This window comes from Neophocaena asiaeorientalis, unplaced genomic scaffold (genome assembly GCF_003031525.2).
Source record: "Neophocaena asiaeorientalis asiaeorientalis breed wild unplaced genomic scaffold, Neophocaena_asiaeorientalis_V1.1 scaffold40, whole genome shotgun sequence".
Taxonomy (NCBI): Eukaryota; Metazoa; Chordata; class Mammalia; order Artiodactyla; family Phocoenidae; genus Neophocaena; species Neophocaena asiaeorientalis.
In genome coordinates this window covers 8,976,392-8,998,658 of record NW_020185335.1, presented here as the reverse complement: position 1 = coordinate 8,998,658, position 22,267 = coordinate 8,976,392, and the positions used below count along the sequence as shown (strand labels likewise).

Here is a 22,267-nt window from a genome sequence, read left to right as displayed (position 1 = left end):
TTAGGAGCAAGGGCTCTGAGACTATCTGGGCCCGGGGTTCACGCATTTGATCACTATTTGTTAAACACCTGGATGGGCCAGGATGTGAGTATGTAATGGTGAGTGGGACAGGCAAGATCTCCACCCCAAGTAGGTTCGAGTCTCCACATGGATATGAATCCTTGCTCCATCATCTACCAGCTATGCACTTGACCTTGTGTCAAAGGCAAGCCTCAGTCCCCTCTGCTCTGACATGAGAACCCTGACACCTTCCTCACAGAGCTGCTATAACAGTTAAGGCCTGTAAAGCACTTAGCACATAGTAGGTGCTCAATAAAAAGCTACATATGCTAGTCAGATATAGTAGGTAGCTGGGGCAAGGCTTTGGCTCTGGGCAAGTCCCCATCCAAGCCATGTGACCTTGGGTGAGTCCCTTTGTCACTGAACCTCAGTTTCTTCAACGGGAAGCTGGGGATCATACAGTCCTCCCCAACTAGGGTTGGCAGTTTTAAATGAGATGGGACGATAGAAGGAGTTTGGCTCCCTGGCGCTTAGCATGCACGTGATAAGTTATGGCTGCAGTTCTGAATTCTCCAAAATCCTGGAGGCAGGAAGACTCACCTGGGGGCTGGTGAGGCCACACCTACTGGTCTTCATGCTACACAGGACCAGCTTTAAGGCCACTCTGGTCTCCCCTTGAGCCAGTCTGCCCTTCACGGTCACTCTCTCTGAGGGCTGCCACCCATAGGTACTGGCTAATGTGCTTTGCCTAAAATGCTGAATTCTGTTCATATGAAACAAACACCCAGCCCAGGCTGGTCGTCAACAGGCAGCCCATATCCTACAAACAACCAGTCCCAGAGCAGGGAGCACTCAGAGGGCCATGGGGAAATGCGTCTCTGGAATTACTCAAGGCCGACACTTACTTTGAGGTTGAGATTAAAGAAGGAGGCATGGAGCGTTCTCTAGCACCCTGTTCTCGGGAGCCCAATTAACCACATTCCTTCTAAAGGGACACAAGTAAACAGACGTGTTCCCGCCTGGGATCTTCCAGAACTGGGTCAAGTGTTATTATTTGGTGGGGCAGGAGATATACATATATATTTTTTTTAATTAAAAAAAATTTAAAGCAAACTTTCCAAAAGACTACATTGGAGCTACAACAGTTGAAAAAGTCAGTTTTGGAGAGGCTTTGTGCCTCTAAATCTCTGTGACTCTGCTGTTGGTGGGAATGTAAATTGGTATAACCATTATGGAGAACAGAATGGAGGTTCCTTAAAAAACTAAAAATAGAGCTACCATATGATCCAGCAATCCCACTCCTGGGCGTATATCTGGAGAAAACCATCATTCAAAAAGATACATGCACCCCAATGTTCATTGCAGCACTATTCACAATAGGCAAGACATGGAAGCAAGCTAAATGTCCACTGACAGAGGAATGGATAAAGATGTGGTATACACACACACACACACACACACACACACACACACACACACAAATGGAATATTACTCAGCCATAAAAAAGAACGAAATAATGCCATGTGCAGCCACATGGATGGACCTGGAGATTGTCATACTGAGTGAAGTAAGTCAGACAGAGAAAGAGAAATATTGTATGATATCACTTATATGTGGAATCTAAAAAGATGATACAAATGAACTTATTTACAAGACAGAAATCGAGTCACAGATATAAAAAAAACAAACTTATGGTTACCAGGGGGAAAGTGGGGGAGGGATGAATTGGAAGATTAGGATTGACATATACACACTACTATGTATAAAGCAGATAACTAATAAGGACCTACTGTACAGCACAGGGAACTCTACTCAATGCTCTGTAATGACCTAGATGGGAAAAGAATCTAAAAAAGAGTGCACATATGAATATGTATAACTGATTCACTATGCTGTACAGCAGAAACTAACACAACACTGTAAATCAACTACACTCCAGTTTAAAAAAAACATCTCTGTGACTCTGACTCTTGGAATTCACACGTTCAAATCCTCACGGGACACCGACTTTGCCTCTTCTTGGAAAAGTATCAAATGTGCTGCTAAGAGGGACCTGGGTTGACTCATCTCCATGCCTGCTTTATAAAAATTTTCCATTTTGAAAGAATTTTAGACTTACAGAAAAGAGCGCTCCTGTACACCCTTCACCCGGCTTCCCCATCTCCACTCTGCCTTTTTTATTCAAATCTTTTTTAGTTTGTTAAAGCATTATCTTCTAGTGACTTCTGCTGAAGGCTATGAGTCATTTTCCTGTCTTTTGCTTTCTTACTCCAGTCCTTTCTTCCTGGTTTGGCACTAATTTCCATTCTCCATGCTAGCTGTCTACTAGAACCACCTGGTACTTTTAAAAAATCATGGAGGCCCAAGTCCCAAACCACCAGTGTGCTTGGGGTCATCTGGGAAACGTGTTGGAAACATAGATGCTCTATCCCTACGCTTCAAGCCCTGGGTACGGTCTCAGGATTCACAACCTAAATGAGCATCCTGGGGGATTCTGATGCAGGAAGCCCACAAACCACCTTTTGATAAATACTGGCTTTGTGTTATGTGCAAATCAGAGAACCCTGATTGCACTGTCCTCTTAAATTGTGTATGGTGGTACTTAACATTTTTGGTTTATATTTCCACTGTTAAACACTAGGGAGCCATTGAGAGTTCAAGAGGAGAGGAGAGACGACGCCAGGCTGTGCTACACCAACACTGGCAATCTGGCAGCCTCGGGAGGATTAGGCTGGAGAGTTGGGGAGAGATGGTAGCTGGCAGGAGTGGGGAATGGGGGCAGAATTGCATAATGCTTAGGACTTAGGATTCTGGATTTAAAGAGCATTGAGTTTATAACTGACTACCACTGCTTCTTAGCTGTGTGCATTTGGGTAAGTTCTTTGGCTACTCTGGGCCTTAGATGGCCATCTGTAAAATCAAGATAGTAACAGTGGTCCCTTCCCCAGGAGCTGCAGTGAGGGCTGAGTCGTGGATGGCCATGAACCACTTAGGCCAATGGCCAGCAAGCACTCCCTGTAGCAAGTATTGAAGAGATGGACTGGGGAAGTATTGCCTCCTTCTACCAAAACATCTTCACCTTGCTTGTGTCATTTCAGCTCCACAGAGTTCCTAAGTGCCCCTGTGGGCCAGACCCTGTGCTAAGTGATGAAGATACAACAACCTGAACAGGGACCCTGCACTCTGGGGCCTCCGCCCTAGGCTGGAGAACGGCGCACTGATCATTGCAAAGCAGAGTGGGGCCACACACCCTTGACACACGCCCAGGTTCAAGAGCAGGACAGGCAGGGGAGGGCGAGTAATTGGCTATAGTCTCCATTCCTCCCACTTTCTAGCCAATTCCAGATTATGAACAGAACTGTCTTTCATGCTGCTTTATTGTATATATTTAAAATTTTCTGCATATTATGATGTTTTCACACCTTAAAAAAACTTTCTGGCTGGAACAAGACTGGGTCTCCCTGGACCAGACAATTCTTAGAGGCAGGAAAGAGCCCAGTATGTCTCTGATATGCAAACTAACCAATCCTCCATCTGGTCCATACGCCGCTGGAGACAATGTCCCTCCACCTTAACCAGCCCAGGACCAGGTACCAGGCTACTAGGGACCATCCCTACAGCCCAAAGTTCACTGAATTGTTCACCTAGCCAGTCCTAGGCTGTTCACTCTGCCCTTTCCTGCCTTGCCCTCAGAAACCCCAATAAAGGCCTCAGTCTCAGAGTTCACCCCGCTCCTGTCTTCTGTCTCCTGTCCACCCTGGTGGCTTTCCCATGTGCCCTGCGTGACTCGCCTCCTGTGTCCAGCACCTGTGGGTAGAATAACCTTGATTTTCCTGAGTCTCTCTGTGTCTCCTCTTGTGGTTGCACCTGACTGGCCATCTCAGAAAAGAACAGGAAACAGCTACGTGCCTCTGACAGTAACCTTTTAGTTTGAAAACCTACTAGAAGCTTTTAGAAAGTCTAAATAGTATGGGATAACTTTGGTCACTGGCGCATTTAGCCCACTCAAGGATTTTGGTGGACAGCAGCCATACTTCTGTAAGACGGCTAGGGCTCGGTCACCTCCTGCTGGTTCCCTTGTCCCTGGATTCTCTACTGAAGGATACCATTTAAGCATCTGCCATTCCTCAGAGGTGTGTGTGTGTGTGTGTGTGTGTGTGTGTGTGTGCACGCGCGTGTGTGCTGGGCTGAGGACAGGAGAGAAAGCTGCAAACGAACTCCAGACAAGTTCAGATCCCAGCCCTACATCAGTGACTTTGGATCAGTCACCTAACCTCCCTAAAGTTTCAGTGTCACATGTGCAAGGAGACAAGAGTACCCCCCCCACACATGAATGTGAGCTCGGAAATGGACCATGAAGAACCTGGCAGCGGGTGAGGCAGGGCCTCAGAGAAAGGAAGCCTCTCAGGCACCTCATCCAGAACAGCACTTCTGTCCCCAAGAATCACTGGGAACTTCTGTTTAGGAAAAGAGGGGACTGTTAAGGCTCAAGGCTGTTGGGAAATATGGAACTACCCAGCCTGTAACTGAGTCACAGTAAAAACTGTGAGTTTTTGCAAACTCGGAGCTCATGGCATTCACACACGGTGTCTGTTCATGAAATGCTAGAGCAAGTCGCTGGCGGAGTCCGCACTCAAAAAATAATTGCCGACTAGCTTGAAAGAGATGACAGTTATGTGAAAATTATAGCTAACGCTTATGCAGCACATATGACGAGCCGGGCATTATACAAAGCCCCTCACACATATTAATTTATTTAAATTCCACATCAATTCTACGGGACATGCTACTAATAGCCCCATTTTACAGATGGGGAGACTGAGACACAGATAGGGTCAGTAACTTTGGCCAAGTCACACAGCTTAGGTATGTGTTAGTTAGCATGGTGGAGCTGGGATTCAAACCCAGCAACAGTGATGGTGGGTTTTATTTTATTTTACTTTTCAATAAATTTATTTACTTATTTTTTGGCCATGTTGGGTCTTCGCTGCTGCGCGCGGGCTTTCTCTAGTTGTGGCTAGTGGGGGCTACTCTTCGTCTCAGTGCGTGGGCATCTGACTGCGGTGGCTTCTCTTGTTGCGGAGCATGGGCTTTAGGCGTGCTCCACGGCATGTGGGATCTTCCACGACCAGGGCTCAAACCCATGTCCCCTGCATTGGCAGGCAGATTCTTAACCATTGCGCCACCAGGGAGGTCCTAGGATGGTGGTTTTTAATCAACTGAGCATCTACCAGGCATCAAATCCTTGCTGGACACCTAGTACTTCTGATCATCACAAAAGCTTTCCAGGGAGAACGATCAAGCTCCTTTAACTGATGAGGAAACTGAGGCCCAGGGAGGTGGAGTGGCTGCAGCTTGCCCAAGCTGGAACACAGGGGTCAGAGTAAACTCTCACCACGCTGAACCCTACCACATGGCCCTGAGCCTGCTGAAGCCTCCCAGAACCCATTCCAGACCTTTTAAGAACCCGGCTTGTACTTTGTGACATAAGTCAGCTCAATGACCAATAGCAGAGAGTAGACAATTCACCTCCTGAGTCAGTCATCTGAACTCGGAATTTCACTTTAGTTGCGGCACTTCCTACCTTCTGCTCTGTGTTCAGTGTCTTCTCAGGGACGTGACTGACCTGGCTCTCCCTGCCTGGTTTGCAATATGCTCACTTTGTTCTTTTCAGCTCTACGCTCCTATTTTAATTTGATGTGTGTCTGATTCCAAAGCCTGTAAACTCCCACCTGTCCCTGCCCACCTTACTGAGAATGCATATTATTTTTCCGGTTGAACTCGCTGAAAAAGAACCCTGGCCACCTTTCCAGGGAGGTTTGTGCTTGTGGTGGGCTGAATAATGGCTTCCCAAGATGTCCACATCCCAATCCCTGGAACCTCTGAATATGTTACTTTACAGGGCAGTAGAGACTTTATAGACGTGATTCGGTTAAGGATCTTGAAGTGGGTGATTATCCTGGATTATCTGAGTGAGCCTAGAGTAATTACAAAAACTTTTATAAGAGGGAGACAGGGGACTTCCCTGGTGGTCCAGTGGGTAAGACTCCACACATGCGTGCCACAACTAAGAGTTTGCATGCTGCAACTAAGAGTCCACATGCCGCAACTAAGAAGTCTGCATGCTGCAATGAAGATCCTGTGTGCCACAACTAAGACCCTGAGCAGCCTAAATAAATAAATATTTTCAAAAAGAGAGAGAGAGAGAGAGAGAGAGAGAGAGAGACAGGAGAGTCAGACTCAGAGAAAGGGATGTGATGATAGAAGCAGAGAGACAGAGAGAGAAAGAGAGAGACCACAAGATGGTATGCTGCTGGCTTTGAAGATGAAGATGGGGCCACAAGCCAAGGGATGCAAGTGACTTCTAGAAGCTAGGAAAAGCAAGGAAACGGATTCTCTCCCTGGAGCCTCCAGAAGGAATACAGCCCTGCCGACACCTTGATTTTAGCCCAGGGAAATACATTTTAGACTTCCGACTTCTAGAACTGTAAGAGAATTAAATATGTGTTGCTTTAAGCTACTCCATTGCTGGTCATTTGTTACGGCAGCTATGGCAAATCACACGGTGCTCTTACCGTCTCTGATTGTGAAGCTGTGGAGCAAGGCCAGGCCATGGAACCAGTGGTTGTATCTGGTCTCGCCCACTGTGTGCATCCCAGGCCCATTGCGGAGCAGGGTCCCCTGCAGCCATGCTGGAATCCTGCCTGGTGAGAGAAAGAACATTTAGTTTCCAGTTCTGCACCTAAACCAAAAAGCTAAAAGAAGTGGCCACACAGCCCCTGTACCACTTGCTGCATCCGTTCATTTCCAGAAAGAATATGTCTGGCATTGTGCTAGCGCTGAGGATACCAAGATGAACAGGCATCATCCCTGTCTCCAAGTTGCTCCCCATCCATTAAAAGACAAAAACAAAGGAAAACACTCAAAATACACTGTGCTAAAGGCAAGGCAACAGACTCAGCAAGGGTGCTGCGTGGAACAGAACTCCACCCTGAAATTGGGTGATAGCAGGAGGGTGAGGAATGTTTCCTGAGGAGGCGACCTGGTTGAGTTTTGAGGGAGAGTAAGTGTTTGCCTTGCAAAGGCCTGAGGAGAGAACATTCTAGAGCTGTGCTGTCCAATGTGGTAGCCACCACCCCCGAGTGGCAACTGGGCACTGGAAACGTGGCTAGTCCCAACTGAGATGTGCAGTAAATGTGAAACACACACCACATTGCAAAGACTTAGTATGAAAAAGAAATGTAAAACATCTCATTAGCAGTTTAAAAATATTAATTACATGTTGGTCTGATAACATCCTGGATATGTGGTATTAAATAAAATATACTATTAAAATTAATTTCATCTGTTTCTTTGTATTTCTTTGAATGCGGCTATTAGAAAATTTTAAATTACACATGAGCAGGCGTTATATTGCCATTGGACAGCATTGCAGGTGCTGTTGGGGTCCCGCCCCTGTCCCCTTGGCGTTCACTTCTCCCTGAAGGCTGCTTTCTGCAAATACCTACAGCTCTCCACCTGAGGGCTTTGTTCTCACTGTGCAGCAGCTCTGCCCACGCGTGGATGAGCTGGAAGCTCACTGGAGAGTTAATGCTCATGAAAGCTGCTCTCACCCAAAGATGGATGGGATGCTATGGGTCAAAGGCCACCGCTTCCTTGCCCTCGGCTGACACAATGCAAGGCATATTTTATGCTTTGTCCAGAGGATTTGGCTGCAATGATTCCTGGTGGTCAATGGCTTGACAATGTCTTCTTCATTGGCTTCCCTCCCAGTGTTCCTTGGGAAGCACATCCCAAATAAACGACTTACACCTGAACTCTTATCTCTGGAGAAACCCGAACCCAGAGATCAAAGACCAATTCAAAGATCAGGAGATGTGCAAGTTGTTTAGTAAGAGCTGGCCTGTAACTTTCAAGCGAGGACATCATAAATATTGCGGCTGGAGAGTTAAGTAGGGCCAAGCGACCAAGGTCAACAAGACCACACCAAGCTTTGATTTGGTGCCCAGAAGAATGGGACACCTTCGATGGTTATAACAGGGAAAATAGGATCAGATTTTTTTTTTTTTTTTGCGATTTTAAAAATTGAGATAAAATTCACATAACATAAAATGCACCATTTCAAAGTGTACAGTTCAGGGTTATTATTTTTTAATGAACATTTACAATGCTGTGCAACTATCACCACTAACTCCAGAACATTTCCATCATCCCAGAAAGAAGCCCTGTTCTCATTAGCAGTCAATCCCCATCCCCCGCTCAGCCCCTAGCAACCACTAATCCACGGTCTGTCTCTAAGGATCTGCCTCTTCTCATACTAACGGAATGTGATCAGATTTGGGGGTTTCGAAAGTTATTTCTGGCTATGGTGTGGAGTGTGGACGGGAGGAGCCAGAGGGAGGTGGAAAGGCCAGAGAGAGGAACAGGGTAGCAGCAGTGGGGATGGAGAGAAACCAATGGAACAAAGGGACTTAGAGTTTGACTAAATGTATGGGGAAGGGGAGGGGAACACGCAAAAACTGCAGCCGAGTCTCTTGCCTTGGGTGGGATTATTCACAGAGACCCAAGACACAGAAGGAGCAGGTTGAGGCAGAGCAGGGAGAGATGAATCTGAGCATATATTAAAGCCCTAGACATAATAAGAAGACCATTTATTGAGCACTATGTGTTTTAATAGATTAAATCATTTAGTCATTGTGGCAATCTCACGTGGTAGGTACATGTTAACTTTATTAGACGTGAGAGGAAACTGAGTCAGAAAATGCTTAAGTAACTCGCCAGAGAAGCCTCAGAGCCAAGAATGCACAGCTGGACGTGAAGCCAGAGCCTTGGCCTGGCCCCCCGGGGCAGACGTGTCCACACAGGCACAGTGTTTAGTGAGCTGTCTGCCAGCGGACGCTGACCAGCTGATTAGACGTGACCCGGGGCTGGAGGCCTGCCCTAAGCTGGAGCCCATCCTCGGCTGGCCGCCGGGACTCAGGCAAGTTGCTGCTTCTCCCTGGCCCTCGGCTTCACACCTGCCCAGTAGGGAGGCCTGATTTACAGCAGTGGTCCCCCACTTGGAATCACCCAGAGGGCTGTAAAAACACAGGTTTCTGGGCCCCACCCCCGGAGTATCTGATTCAGAGGGTCTGAAGTGAGGCCAGGAATCTGTGATTCTAACAAGAGCCCAGGGGATGCTGATGCTGCAGGTCTGGGGTCCATCCTCTGAGAACAGCTGATCTAGATCTAGAGGTTCATTCGGCTTCTCAGGTCCTAGGATTCTTGTTTTCTAAAATTTCCAAGCATTTCCACGCAGTCACTAAACATGAGCTGTAAAGGGGTATAATGGCAAAATGTCCGTGGTACCCCAGAGAATAAAAGGATAGGCATCAAGGATCCCTTTTTTAAAAATAGAAAGTTAACAGTAAGTGTATATTTGTTTTTTGAAAAAGTATTTATATGTAAAATCTATTAATAGATCTTTGTACTCTCTATATTTATGTATCTTTTAAAAACTTAAATAGGCTCAAATATTAATAGTGCTTAAGAGGTGGAAATACAGCTGAGTTTTATTTCCCTCTGTGTTCTCATTTGCACTTCCAAGTTTTATGCGTAATATAGACACGCATATAGATTTCACATTACCTCTGTAATCAGAAAAAATATACATAAAACCTTTTTTTTTTTCTTTCAAAAGCCACCCAAGGCAATTCCTCAGCTGAGAAGCTCCAATCTGACTTGCCTCACAAAGGGCACTGTTGTCCTGTCCCTGTGAAAACTGTGCATCTATCCAAAACGGTGGTGTGGCTGAGCCAGCCCCCTCCCTGTTTCAGCACCACTCACTCCTGGGACGGGAGAGTTCAGATCCACTTACTGCCCTGCAGAGTCTAAACAAAATGGTCCCACGAAAGTGGCCACTAAGAAGAGGTGGAGAAAACCCATGAAACGTAGATTCCTGAGGAGGCTCCCACCCTGGGCTCTGCAGGTACTCGCATCCTGAAATTGCACCTTCTAGGAAATCACATCGGGCTCCGCGATGCCCCCCAGCGCGCATGTGCAGCAGTGGGCGCTCCCACGCGATTCTCTTATTACTTTGAAATTAACTTAGGACGCGCACATTTTTACAAATATATCACGCACTGGGAATGGAGCACAATTTGCAGAAGAATCCCATTGTCTGTATGCCAATTGCAGCAGTCCCAGGACTTTTCTCCTGGAAATAGTGAGAACGACTCTCTCTCCTTGAAAACTGTTATAATGCATAAAAGCACAACTAGTTTTTCACAGAGAATATATCTAGATTATGGATCATCTTCCCTCTATATACCGCTTTCCAGATTTTTCAAAAATAATTTATAATAAACATTACTTTTATAAGCAGAAAAAAAGTGTACATCTAAACATATAAGCACCCATCGCTTATAGAAAACGCTTACCTGTCACTCTGGCCCTCAGAGGCTCCAGTTGTTCCTTCTTATTTCTGCCAAATATTATATCCATCGTGCAGGGCGATGAGCAACAGTGGTATTAACAGTGAACAGATGCTCCTCTGTGTTCAAGGCAACTGCTCCTGGCCCCTCCTTGCCTTCCCGTCCTGCTCTCCTGCAGCTTCCTTTACATCTCCTTCCCTTCTGATGCCACTCGTTTCTCCCTTTGCTTTCTGCTCTCCGCTCTCCGCTCTCCAAGGGCCTGGGATCTCTTCGTGCACACGGTGGCGGGAAGCTGCACTGGCGTTATTTATGTTTGGTCAACGGTCAATTCCCCAGCCACGTGTCCCTGTTAATCTTTAATTCTCTGATTGTGTCCTCAACTCTCCCTTTCCACTTCCACTTTTGGTTGAATCAAGAAAAGCGAGTTTCTTGCTGTGTTTAAGCTGACAGGATCCGGGGGGCGGGGTGGCGGGGGAGGGATAAATTGGAAGATTGGGATTGATGCATACACACTACTCTGTATAAAATAGATAACTAATAAGGACCTGCTGTATAGCACATGGAACTCTACTCAATACTCTGTAATGGCCTATATGGGAAAAGAATCTAAAAAAGAGTGGATATTAGTATATGTGTAACTGATTCACTTTGCTGTACACCTGAAACTAACACAACATGGTAAATCAACTCTGCTCCAATAAAAATTTTAAAAAAACAACAGGTGGGATCATTTAGCGGTGCATTCTGCTTAGGACACCTGGATTAGGACAGCCCAGGGTGCATCAATCACGCGAATCCCTACTGCGCAGCATGGGAACTCAGTTTGCCAGAGAGGGAAAGTATTTTTTTGTTTTGTTGTGAATAAAGGTCCCTGAGCTTCCTCACCACCCTCCCCACCACTCAGAAAGAAAAAAAATCACATGTAAAGAGCAACTTAATTATACTTCATTTTTTGGAGAAGTAAACATAAAATGTTTCATGTACCCATTTAAACAATAAATTCAGGGAACCAAAAACTCTACTCAGGAACTACAAGGAATAGTAAAAAAACAAACTTCAGCTCCAACTTTCTGGCCCATCAAGAGGGAGATAGTATGCCTGTATTTGATTTTAAGGTTCCCCTACATTCATGAATCTCGAGGTGATGCCATTGCCTAAAATCCATATTCAACTTGCTATGAATGTTGGGTGATGAGTTACTGGCCTCACCTTCGCTCATGCTGCTTTAAGAAAGAACCAGCTGTTCCCTCTCTGGGTGGAGTGAGAAAAGCTGGCCTTTATGCAGCCAGCTGGGTCTAGTAGTATCAGGGCTGGGCCCAGACTGTTCCAGGATCACAGAGCTCAGTCCTGAGAGCAGCGTGGCCTGGCTTTGCTCCACCCTGGCTGCACATTCCAATCACCTGGTGGGAGCTTTAGCAATACCCGTGCTGGGCCCCACTCCAGACCCACCCATTCAGAGTCTCTGAAGGTGCAGCCCAGCCCTCAGTAGTCTTAAAACTTCTCCAGAGTACTCTACTTTGCACAGCAGGCCCTGGTTAAGAAGCCCTGGTCCAGGGGAAGATGCTACATGTTTGCGTTAATACCAGATTCACGTTCCTCCCTTTTCTGTGTCTGGGGTATGTTACTTACCCTCTTTGAGCCTCCATTTCCTTATCTGTAAAACAGAGGTATAACAATATTAAAATCTCAAGGTTATTCAAAGTCAAGGGTCTAGCAAAAGCCCTCGTCCCCGAACAGTTAATGTTGGCCTTTCTTCCCTGCTGTCTCTGAAGGCACTTCCCTTTGATCCACATTTTCCATTCAGTCCCACAATAGCTTGCCAGTTTATTCTGCTGTCTGGTGTAAACACGTGTAACCATGTCAGGGTTATTTATTCCTAGGTTGTGAACGCTGAGTCCTTGTGAGGATTAAAGGAGAATGTCTGGCATACATTGAGTGCTTGGGAAAAAATTACACTACCAAGCGCAGCATCTCTGGTGCAGAAGAAAAGAGCTCAGGGCTTATGGGCATCAGAAGGCCTGGGCTGGAACCTCAGCCCCTAGGATTTAAAACTGTGATTTGTCACATGACTCCTCTGAACCTCACTTTATTCTGCAAAACAGGTTGCGATGCCCTGTCACAGGCTTTGTTGAGAGGATTAGACTGAAGTTATATAAGTGAAAACATGATCGTATTCTCCTTTCTTGTCCATTTTGTGTATTCAGAAGAGAAATGGTCCCCATCCATCAAGAATATTCTCTGAGTCAAGTACTTGGTGAAGCCCTCTGCATGTACTGGCTTGCTCTGGCCTTATATAATTCTATGAGATGCGTGTTCTTAGCAGTGTTTTGGGGATGAGAAAACTCAGGAATGACAACCAGGTTGCCTTAGATCACACAGCTGCTCAGAGATCGAATTAGGAAGCAAAGCCAGGAAGTCTGACTTCGAAATATATACTCTGACAATTCCACACAGCTCCAGCGCATGAGGGATGTTTGCTAGGTTTCTACCGAGTGAAGTGAAGGGTGGAGGACGAAGAAGGCCAGTCTTGGGTTGATATGATTGTCTTGTTATGGAATACTGAGCAAGCTCCCTTCATTCAGGTCCCAGCTACTCCTCAGGGACGATGTTATGGTGAAACAAAGGACTTTTTCACGATGGTGATAACAACTTGATCATAACAATAGAGATCTATATATTTTCTAGGGCTGCCATAACAAAGTAGCACAGAAAGTAATTTTCCCAGTTCCAGAGGCTGCGAAGTCCATAATACAGGTGTCGGCAGGGTTGGTTTCTTCTGAGACGTCTCCTTAACTTGTAGACGGTCTTCTCACTGTGTCCTTACATGGTCCTCCCTCTGGATATGTACAGCCCTGGTGTCTCTGTGTGTCCACTTTTCCTCTTATAAGGATACCAGTCAGTTTGGATGAGGGCCCACCCTAATGGCCTCACTTTAACTTAATCACCTCTTTAAAGGCTCCACCTCCAATGCTGTCACATTCTCAGGTACAGGGGTTAGGACTTCGACATATGAATTTGGGGGTGAACACAGTTCAGCCCATAACAATATCATGACAGCACAATGAGTTAATGCAAGATACTTTGGCTGAAAGTAACAGAATATCTGCCGACACACCAAAGATGTGCATTTATCTCAGACATCAAGTCACCTAGGGCTCCTGGCAGGCTCAGAAGCTCATTTGGGTCATCTCACCAGGCTCCCACCTCCCACACTGTCATCCTCAGAGGGTTGGTTTCTCATTCTTGGGCTTATTCAGTTTTGCTTATGAATGACTGCCTTCCCTCCAGGAATCATGTCCTTGCACAATAACTACAAAAGTAAAGAGATAAGATGTGGACGAAGCAGGCATTTTCTTTTTCCAGCTTTCTCTCTTTTTGTGCTAGAGACAACTCTTTCCCATGATCCCCTGAGCAGATTTTTCTCTTAGTCTCATTGGCTGAACTGCGTCACGTGACCCCCGCCCCCCAGGCCAATCCCTGGCAAGGAGGAACAGGAGTGCCCTGATTTCCTTAAACCCGTCATGAGTCACCCCTGCAGAACACGCTGCTACCTGAATCATGTCAAGATATCATTAGCAAGGAAAAATGAGGGAATGGCTGGGGATAGGCAACTCACAGTGTCGTCTGCAGGCAGTACAACATTCATGCATCCTCACATTCATTCACGCAACATATATTTCCTCAGCACCTACTATGTGCTGGAAATACAGCTGTGAGCAAAACAGGAAAACAATCCGAAGTCCTAACCCCTGTACCTGAGAATGTGACAGCATTGGAGGTGGAGCCTTTAAAGAGGTGATTAAGTTAAAGTGAGGCCATTAGGGTGGGCCCTCATCCAAACTGACTGGTATCCTTATAAGAGGAAAAACAATCCTGTGCGTTCTCAAAAATTATACCAACTACATGCCAAATTCTGAGGATATAGTAGTGATTAATGAGAGTCAGTCCCTGCCTTCTCGGGCTCTCATGATGTTCTTTCTGTTTGGGGGGTGAGTCTGCATATCCCCAAAATATGCATTTCCCAAGGCAGTTAGAGGCAGTGCAGGGGTTCACAGGACTGCCTTCATGTCAAACCTCCATCCTCCCTCTTTATCAACAAAAATAACAAGCAGCAGCTGTTCTTTCCCAGGAAGCTCTGGCATCGCTCTGGAACCATGAAAGCCTGACCCCTGCTTTCCATGTCTTTGCTAATATGGGAAGAGTGGGACAAGGGACTTGTCGCCAGTAGGAGCTGTCTCCTGGCCTGTCCTCCGGCCTCTGATAAACACCATTCACTGGATGCTTGACACATGCCAAGTAGCATGCTAAGTGTCTTATTAGCTGTCTTTTAGTTCATCTCTGTGAGGGAGTCATTAGCAATCTTATTTTTACAGCCTCAGAGACGTGGAGGAATTTGATCAAAGTCAACAGCTAGTCAGCGCATGTTCTCCCCCACTAGCCAGTAATGCTGCCCACATTTTGAAGCTGATATTTGAGAACAGAGGAGATATGGGAGCAAAAGTAGGTGTTCCACAATTTCTAAAATGCATGTGCTGCCTTAAAATGGGATGAGAACTGGCCAGTGCATAAGAAAACAGGGCAATGGTAGTGTAAAGGGAAGTAGCTCTTCATACACAAGAGTTTGGGTCATTGTTTGCTGTGTAACACACCACTCTAGGACGTAGTGTCTCCAACATACAGATGGCCAAAAAGCACATGAAAAGATGCTTAACATCACTAATTATTAGAGAAATGCAAATCAAAACTACAATGAGGTATCACCTCACACCGGTCAGAATGGCCATCATCGAAAAGTCTACAAACAATAAATGCTGGAGTGGGTGTGGAGAAGAGGAACCCTCCTACACTGCTGGTGGGAATGTAATTTGGTGCAGCCACTATGGAGAACAGTATGGAGGTTCCTTAAAAAACTAAAAATAGAGCTACCATATGATCCAGCAATCCCACTCCTGGGCATATATCTGGAGAAAACCATAATTCAAAAAGATGCATGCACCCCAATGTTCATTGCAGCACTATTCACCATAGCCATGACATGGAAGCAACTTAAATATCCATCAACAGAGGAATGGATAAAGAAGATGTGATACATATATACAATGGAATATTACTCAGCCATAAAAAGAATGAAATAATGCCATTTGCAGCAACATGGATGGACCCAGAGATTATCACACTAAGTGAAGTAAGTCAGACAAGACAAATATCATACAATATCACTTATATGTGGAATCTAAAAAAATGATACAAATGAACTTATTTACAGAACAGAAATAGACTCACAGACTTAGAAAACAAAGTTATGGTTACCAAAGGGGAAAGATGGGAGGGAGGGATAAATTAGGGATTTGGGATTAACATATACACACTACTATATATAAAACAGATAATCACAAGGACCTACTGTATAGCACAGGAAACTCTATTCAATATTCTGTAACAACCTATATAGGAAAAGAATCTGAAAAAGAATGGATGTGTGTGTGTGTAATTGAACCAGTTTGCTGTATGCCTGTAGCTAGCACAACATTGTGAAACAACTATACCCCAATATAAAATAAAAATTAAATTAAAAAAACACTATTAAACGAAAAAAAAAAAAGACTTAGTGGCTTCAAACAACAAGCATTTGATCACGTCTGTGGGCTCTGTGGGCTCAGCTCTGTGGGTTGACAGTGCTCTGTGGGCCAGTTCTTCTGCTTTCACAGTGTGGGTTCCTGGTGTGGCTGTGAGTCAGCTGGCAGTTGACCGGGACACTAGGAGGGCTGGGCTTGGGCCTCTCTCCTTCCCCATGTGGTTTCAGGGCCTTCCTTGACCCTCTCCCTGAGATCTCTCTAACAGGATAGCCAGACTTCTTCCATGGCAGAAAAGCCCCCAAAAGTGAGTATTTCAAGAGAGAGGAAGCAGAAGCTGCCAGTCTCCTTTAAGGCTGAACCTAGGACTGGCATAGTTTCATTTCCCCTGACTGGGGCAAGGAGGGGCCACACCAGGGTGCGAATATGGGCCTGGGCTGTGTGGTCCCCTGGGGCCACCTCTGGAGACTCACAACCTTAACAGACCCATTTCCATTAGAGCCTCAGCTCTTCCACCTGCTAAGCTGAGCGCTGAGCTATTGGCTTAAATCTCAGAACCTCAGTCTCCTGATCTCTAAAATAGGAATGATAATATCTGCCTCACAGGTGGCTGCAAAGTTTAAACTAAACCTTGTAAGCTCTAATCGTGTATGTCATGGTGCTTAGAATATAGTAGGAGTTCATAGCGTGCTCCTTTCCTATCGTTTCTTGGAAAAGAGAGAAAACTTGGAAAGGTCAGCCAGTATGATAAGCAGAAACATTAATTTTTTGGAGCAGCTACAATGTATACAACTCTGGTCTGTCCCTGGAAGGAAAGTAGACCCTCATGACCCAGTACAGGATTTTAAGTTTCTTCTAGTTTGGCTGTGAAGACACGTACACAGTAAGTAATAGCTAGTTCCCTATTATACCTGCTCTAGAAGAGGCACAGATAAGTATCGTGGGAGTTCTGAGGAGGGAAATCTTGCTCAGGCTGGGGAGGGTTAAGAAAGAAGGCTTCCTGGAGGATGAGGTGCACAGCCGAGCCCTTGAGGGTGGGAAGCAGTTAGATGGGCAAAGAGGAGGCAGGTGGGAGGGCCAGAGTGGGCAATGGCGTGGAGCTGGACAATTCTAGCAGGCGGACAGGGAGGAAGCAGAGCCAGCGCCACCAGGGACTTAGTGACAGATAATGACAATTATAGGTGCCATTTATTGAGAGCTTCCTAGGTGCTGGGCTTTCCTTGTAAGCCTTTTGTACACATGATCATGTACTCCTCACAATCACCCTAAGTACAGGTGTTTAGCCCCATTTTACAGACAAGGAGAGTGAGGCACAGAGGAGCTAAGTAACTTGCCCAACACCACAGAGCTAGGCTTCGAACCCAGGCAGCCTAGCTCCAGAGCTGTACTTGCAACCACTGTTCATTTCCACTGCCTCCGGGATGGAGGTAGTGGAAATGAACAGTGCACAGTCCGATCCCCGTTTAGGGATTAGATTGTGCCAGATTGTAAGAATTTGGGCTGTACGCTGTAGGCGATGGTGTCCTAAGTCAAGAGGCCAGGTCCAGGAAGGCATTTCTGCGGGAATTTTGCTGTGCTGTCCAACACAGTAGCTGCTAGTAGCATGTGGCTATTTAAACTTAAATATAAGTTAATGGCAATGAAATTAAATTCCTTATCCACACTAGCCACATTTCAAGGGCTCTGTAGACACATGTGGCTGGTGGCTGCCATCTTGGCCAGTGTAAATCACTGTGGAAAGTTCTATTGACAGTGCTGAGTTAGCAGGAGAGCTGCCAAGATGGCATTTGTATGTGACTCAGGTGGACAGAAGCAGTTATGACTGCACGACAAGCCAGTTTAGAGAGTATAATTGTCAGAGAAGCCCATGGCTGTCAATGGTAAAAATGTGAATAGCTCACACATTCATTCATTCAGCTGTTCCACAAATACGGAGGGCCACCCGTCTGGGGTGGGGTTGCAGTGCCACAGAAGAGGTGACAAAGAGGCATGAGTGAGAAATCCTCCAGGGTAGGGAGAGGGGTTTTCCAGAAGGCTTCCTGAAAGGGGCAATGCCAAGCCAAGAGCTGAAGGATGGCTGGGAGTTGGCCACGAGGAGAAGCTGAGAGGAGCGATCCAAAAGGGCCACAGCTTGTGCGAAGACTGAGAGGCATCCCACAGCGTGGCCACACCACCTCATTCCAGATTTTTGAAGGCGTGGGTGTGCAGGAGAGGAGAGCAGGGGCCAGGGGAAATGGCAGGCAGGAGAGAGAGGGGTGGCGGAAGAGGAAAATCATTCAGACTTGAGGCACTGGAGGCTGGGTTGCTGAGAGGGAAGCAGGAAGAAGGCTGGGGTTCGAGGAGGCGGTAACTGGCAGGGCCCTTCTCTGAGTTGGGTTGAGTAACCCCTGGGCTTCCTCCCAAGTCACACACGTTTGCACAAGTTGGCTATGTTGCTTCCAGCAGTGATCCAGAGACTGTGGAAGAGGACTCCCTTCCAGAGGGTGGAAGGCATGGTACAGAACCACACACAGTCTGCCCTCTGGAGGATCTGAGACGCTCTCAGCGTGAGCAGGAAGGCTTGGCCTCCTCCCTTGGGGAGGGAGAAGGATGGGGGTTCCCAGATGTGTGCTCCTGCTCTGTAGTTTGTGTATCTTGTTATCGTGACACAGACCCGGCAGACACTATTACTATCCCCTCTTTATGGAGGAAGCAACTGAAGCTTTGGAGGTGGTACCCCGGACCAGAAATCACACAACACATGGCTGGGGTGGGAGATTGAACGTGGAATCCTCTTACCTTGTAATTTGGGGAAGGATGCAGGAAGAGGAGGCTACCTTCCCCAAGGCCACTTTTTCCATGGAATGTGCTGCGTCCATAAAGCAGCCTCGAGATGAAGATGTAAAGCTGAATTCAAAAGGAAAAGTTTTTTGTGCTATAAAAACAGCAGGCTTATTTTGCAATTCTGTATCTTCTACTAACAAAGTTGTAGCCTAAAGTGAGTTAATATTTCCCTTTTGGAGATAATGTTATCATATCTAAATTACTTTGCGGTTTTCCCATTAAGTTAGCTTTTAAATGGTGCCTCTAATTAGCCGGTGTGACAAGCTGAGCAGGATAATGTGGAAATCTCGGATAGCAGCGTTCAAGGTAACAGGAATAGTGCCAGCACAGGTGGCAGCTGCCTCCCCGAGGGACAAGCGTTGGTGGTGAGCTCCAGAACACAGGATGTAGGGAGTGGTGGGAGAGCCTCCCCAAGACTCCCGGAGTGAACACTTCACCACTAAACAAAGACCATAAATTATGCCATTAACATTTAAGAGGATTCATAATTTCCTCAAAGTTCTACTAAACAGCAGAGACTGGTGGCGTATAGGGTATTTCAGACAGAAAAATGGGAAATCATAGCTCCTGACCTCAATGAGCTCAGAGTCTGACAAGGGAGAAAGGAATGCAAATAATAATAATAATCATGCAGAGGTTCTGTGTATTATCATTTATATAAAACTAATTTGTCACACTTGGGAGAATTGACAAGACTGAAATACAGCGGACATCACTGGTAGAAAAAGAAGTGCCTTCTAACGCCTGAGCTGGAACAGTTCAATTTTCCACCATGTACTTCAGGGCCCAGTCAGTGAAGCTGGACAAAAATTCAATTTAAATAATAACCACTGAGTTATAGTCTGGACGATGTCCTGACATTTCTACCTCCTAAATAATCTTTCACACTGCACCTCTCACCTCCAGTCCCCCAGCTGCTATCCTCACTATTTTTGACCTCTTAGGAGCAGCCTCCTCATGGGCCCCAGTCCCACCCCTTCCAATCTACCTTCCCTGCTGCCACCAGGTGACCCGGCTGAAATTCAAAGCTGACCACATCATTCTCCTATTTAAAATCCGGAGATAAGCACAGTGCCCGGCACATAGTAGGTCCCAAGAGATACTGAATGAATGAATGGCACATGGCCTCATTGGACTATATCGTCATTGTATTAGTTTGCTAGGGCTGCCATGACAAAGTGTCACAAACTTGGTGGCTTAAACGACAGAAATTTATTCTCTCATGGTTTTAGAGGCCAGGCGTCTGAAGCCAAGGTGACAGTAGAGCCATGATCCTTCTGAAGTCTTGAGGGCAGACTCCTCCAGCTTCCGGTACTGCTAACAATCTGTGATGTCCCTTAACTTGCAGCTACATCACTTCAACCTCTGCCTCGGTTGTCATATGGCCTTCTTGCCTCTGTTTCTGTGTGTCTCTCTGCTCAGATCTCCCTCTTCTTATAAGGACACCAGTCATTGCCTTAGGGCTCCCCTTAGCCAGCATGACCTCTTCTTAACTTGACCACATCTTCAAAGGCCTTGTTTCCAAATAAGGTCACATTCACAGGTACCAAGGGTTAGAATTTCAATTTCAATCCTTTTGGAAGTTACAGCTGAACCCACAATAGTGATTAAGCAAAACAACTCAAAAGTGGAAACTACAAAGGCTGTAAGTGGATTTATATTTACATCTAAGTTCTTGTAGTTTCTCTCTTGTTCTCTTTTATATATACATATATATATTTTTTTCCTTCTTCTCTTTTTTAAGGCTGAAAACTTAAGCAATGCTAAAATGGAAGTAGATTAAACTGTTACAAGGGCATGGATTAAGCGGCAATTAACTCGTGCAGAGGCTGAGAAGGCTTCAGAGAAACGGTTTATAGTTGAATTATTCTTGAAAAAGCGTGTAAGTGTGCAAGCGTATGAGAGAAGACATTCTCAGTGGAGAAACGGCATGTGCAAACGTGTGGAGGTGTGGCTGCCGTGGCAGACCACTCAGGGGGGATAAGGTAGGGTTTTGTGGTTTATGTTGGTCCTGGGGTGCTGACACGCAATAGGGACTTAACATTCTGGGGCCTCTCCCTGAGAACCCCCTTCTACCAGCTTTTCCCCCACCCCTACCTCCACCTCACCCCTCTCTTCCTGACTAGTCCTTTAAGATCCAGGTTACCAGGCACCCTATAGAAGCAAACAACAAGGCATACATGAGCAAACTTGGAAGCCTCACCTACATACATGTTTAAAAAACCAAGAGAACACAACCCACCATTCCAGTGACTCAGGTTGTTATCAGTTGCTCAGAGCTGGTCCCCAAGTATAGAACTGAAACCACGAGAAGAGTGTGCAGGGCACGACTCAGCTGTGTGAGTGTGTTTCCCAGAATTTGATCTGGCAGCCTGAGCCTTCAAGTGGGATCAGCGAAATGAACAACAGAGAGATTGTTAATTTGGTTTCAACAGCGTTGAGTCCATAGCAAGAATCACAAAGATGTTCATGCCCTGTGGGCAGGCATCCCAGTCCCAAGGATAGACTTGTCTGAGCTTGGCTTTCCCAGAAGCAGACCCAAAGACAAACATTCCAGTGCAAATGGTTTATTTGGGTGGTGAACCCAGGAGTGGAGCGGTGAAACAGGGAGGGTAGACATTAACAGTACATTATCAAGGTCATTACCATCTCAGGAAACTGAGGCTCAGTCTGGTGGGAGACTCTGCAGATGGTGTGAACATGCCTTAGAGTAATCTTTAGAGAGCTGGGGGATTGACTGACCCAGCAACTTTGGTCAATAGGGTGAGAGTTTCTTCCGAGAGGCTCAAACTTCCAGGCATTTCCATTCTGTTCCTTGTGTGCAGAGGGAGGCAAAGAGCCATGGGTGCATTTAGAAGCCTTACATGGTAAGTGTAGGGTAAGGTGGGGCATTGACAGTGTCTGCTATAACCCTCAAGAGATAACTCAGCCCAGGCTACGGGGTAAGTGCAAGAAGATGTTCATAGAAGTGTTGACTAGGATAGCAAAAGTGAACAGATCACAGACAGGTGACGAAAACCACACAGAACATCTAGCAAAATGGGAATGGTGTAATCAATGTCCATTCATTGAAAGGAGACCCAGCCACCACCATGCGGATTTCAACGCCCTTTAGCAACATGGAAAAGGCTTACTATCTAATGCTAAGTGGGAAATGCAGGATGTAATATGAGCTAGTTATACGTACACTACGATTGTGCCTGGGTAAACATCTGTCTTCAAGAAAAGAAGCATTTGAAGAAACCACAAAGAAACGAGAATGTATTAGGGTGATGGGACCACGCAAATTCTTTTGTCATGTTGTCTTTTTGATCGAATGGAAGGCAAATTTCAATATGACTAACAAAAACACCAGTTACTATAGCATTGCACCCCCTCCCAAATAAGCTGCTTGCACTTAAATTCTTGTCTAGGCTTCTGAGGGGACCGAAACTAAAATGGGTCTATTCCCAGGACTG

At 46.0% G+C, this 22,267-nt stretch overlaps 1 protein-coding gene across 1 annotated transcript in view; it reads right to left on the bottom strand.

The window, feature by feature from the left end:
• The window catches only part of BCO1 (beta-carotene oxygenase 1), a 55,851-nt gene extending 45,308 nt beyond the window's left edge, over positions 1-10,543 (bottom strand). The window contains 2 exon segments of the mRNA XM_024735720.1: positions 6,577-6,705; positions 10,420-10,543. Of these exon segments, the coding sequence (XP_024591488.1) occupies positions 6,577-6,705; positions 10,420-10,483 (193 nt within the window). The 5' untranslated portion in view covers positions 10,484-10,543.
• Between the last annotated feature and the right edge of the window lie 11,724 nt (positions 10,544-22,267).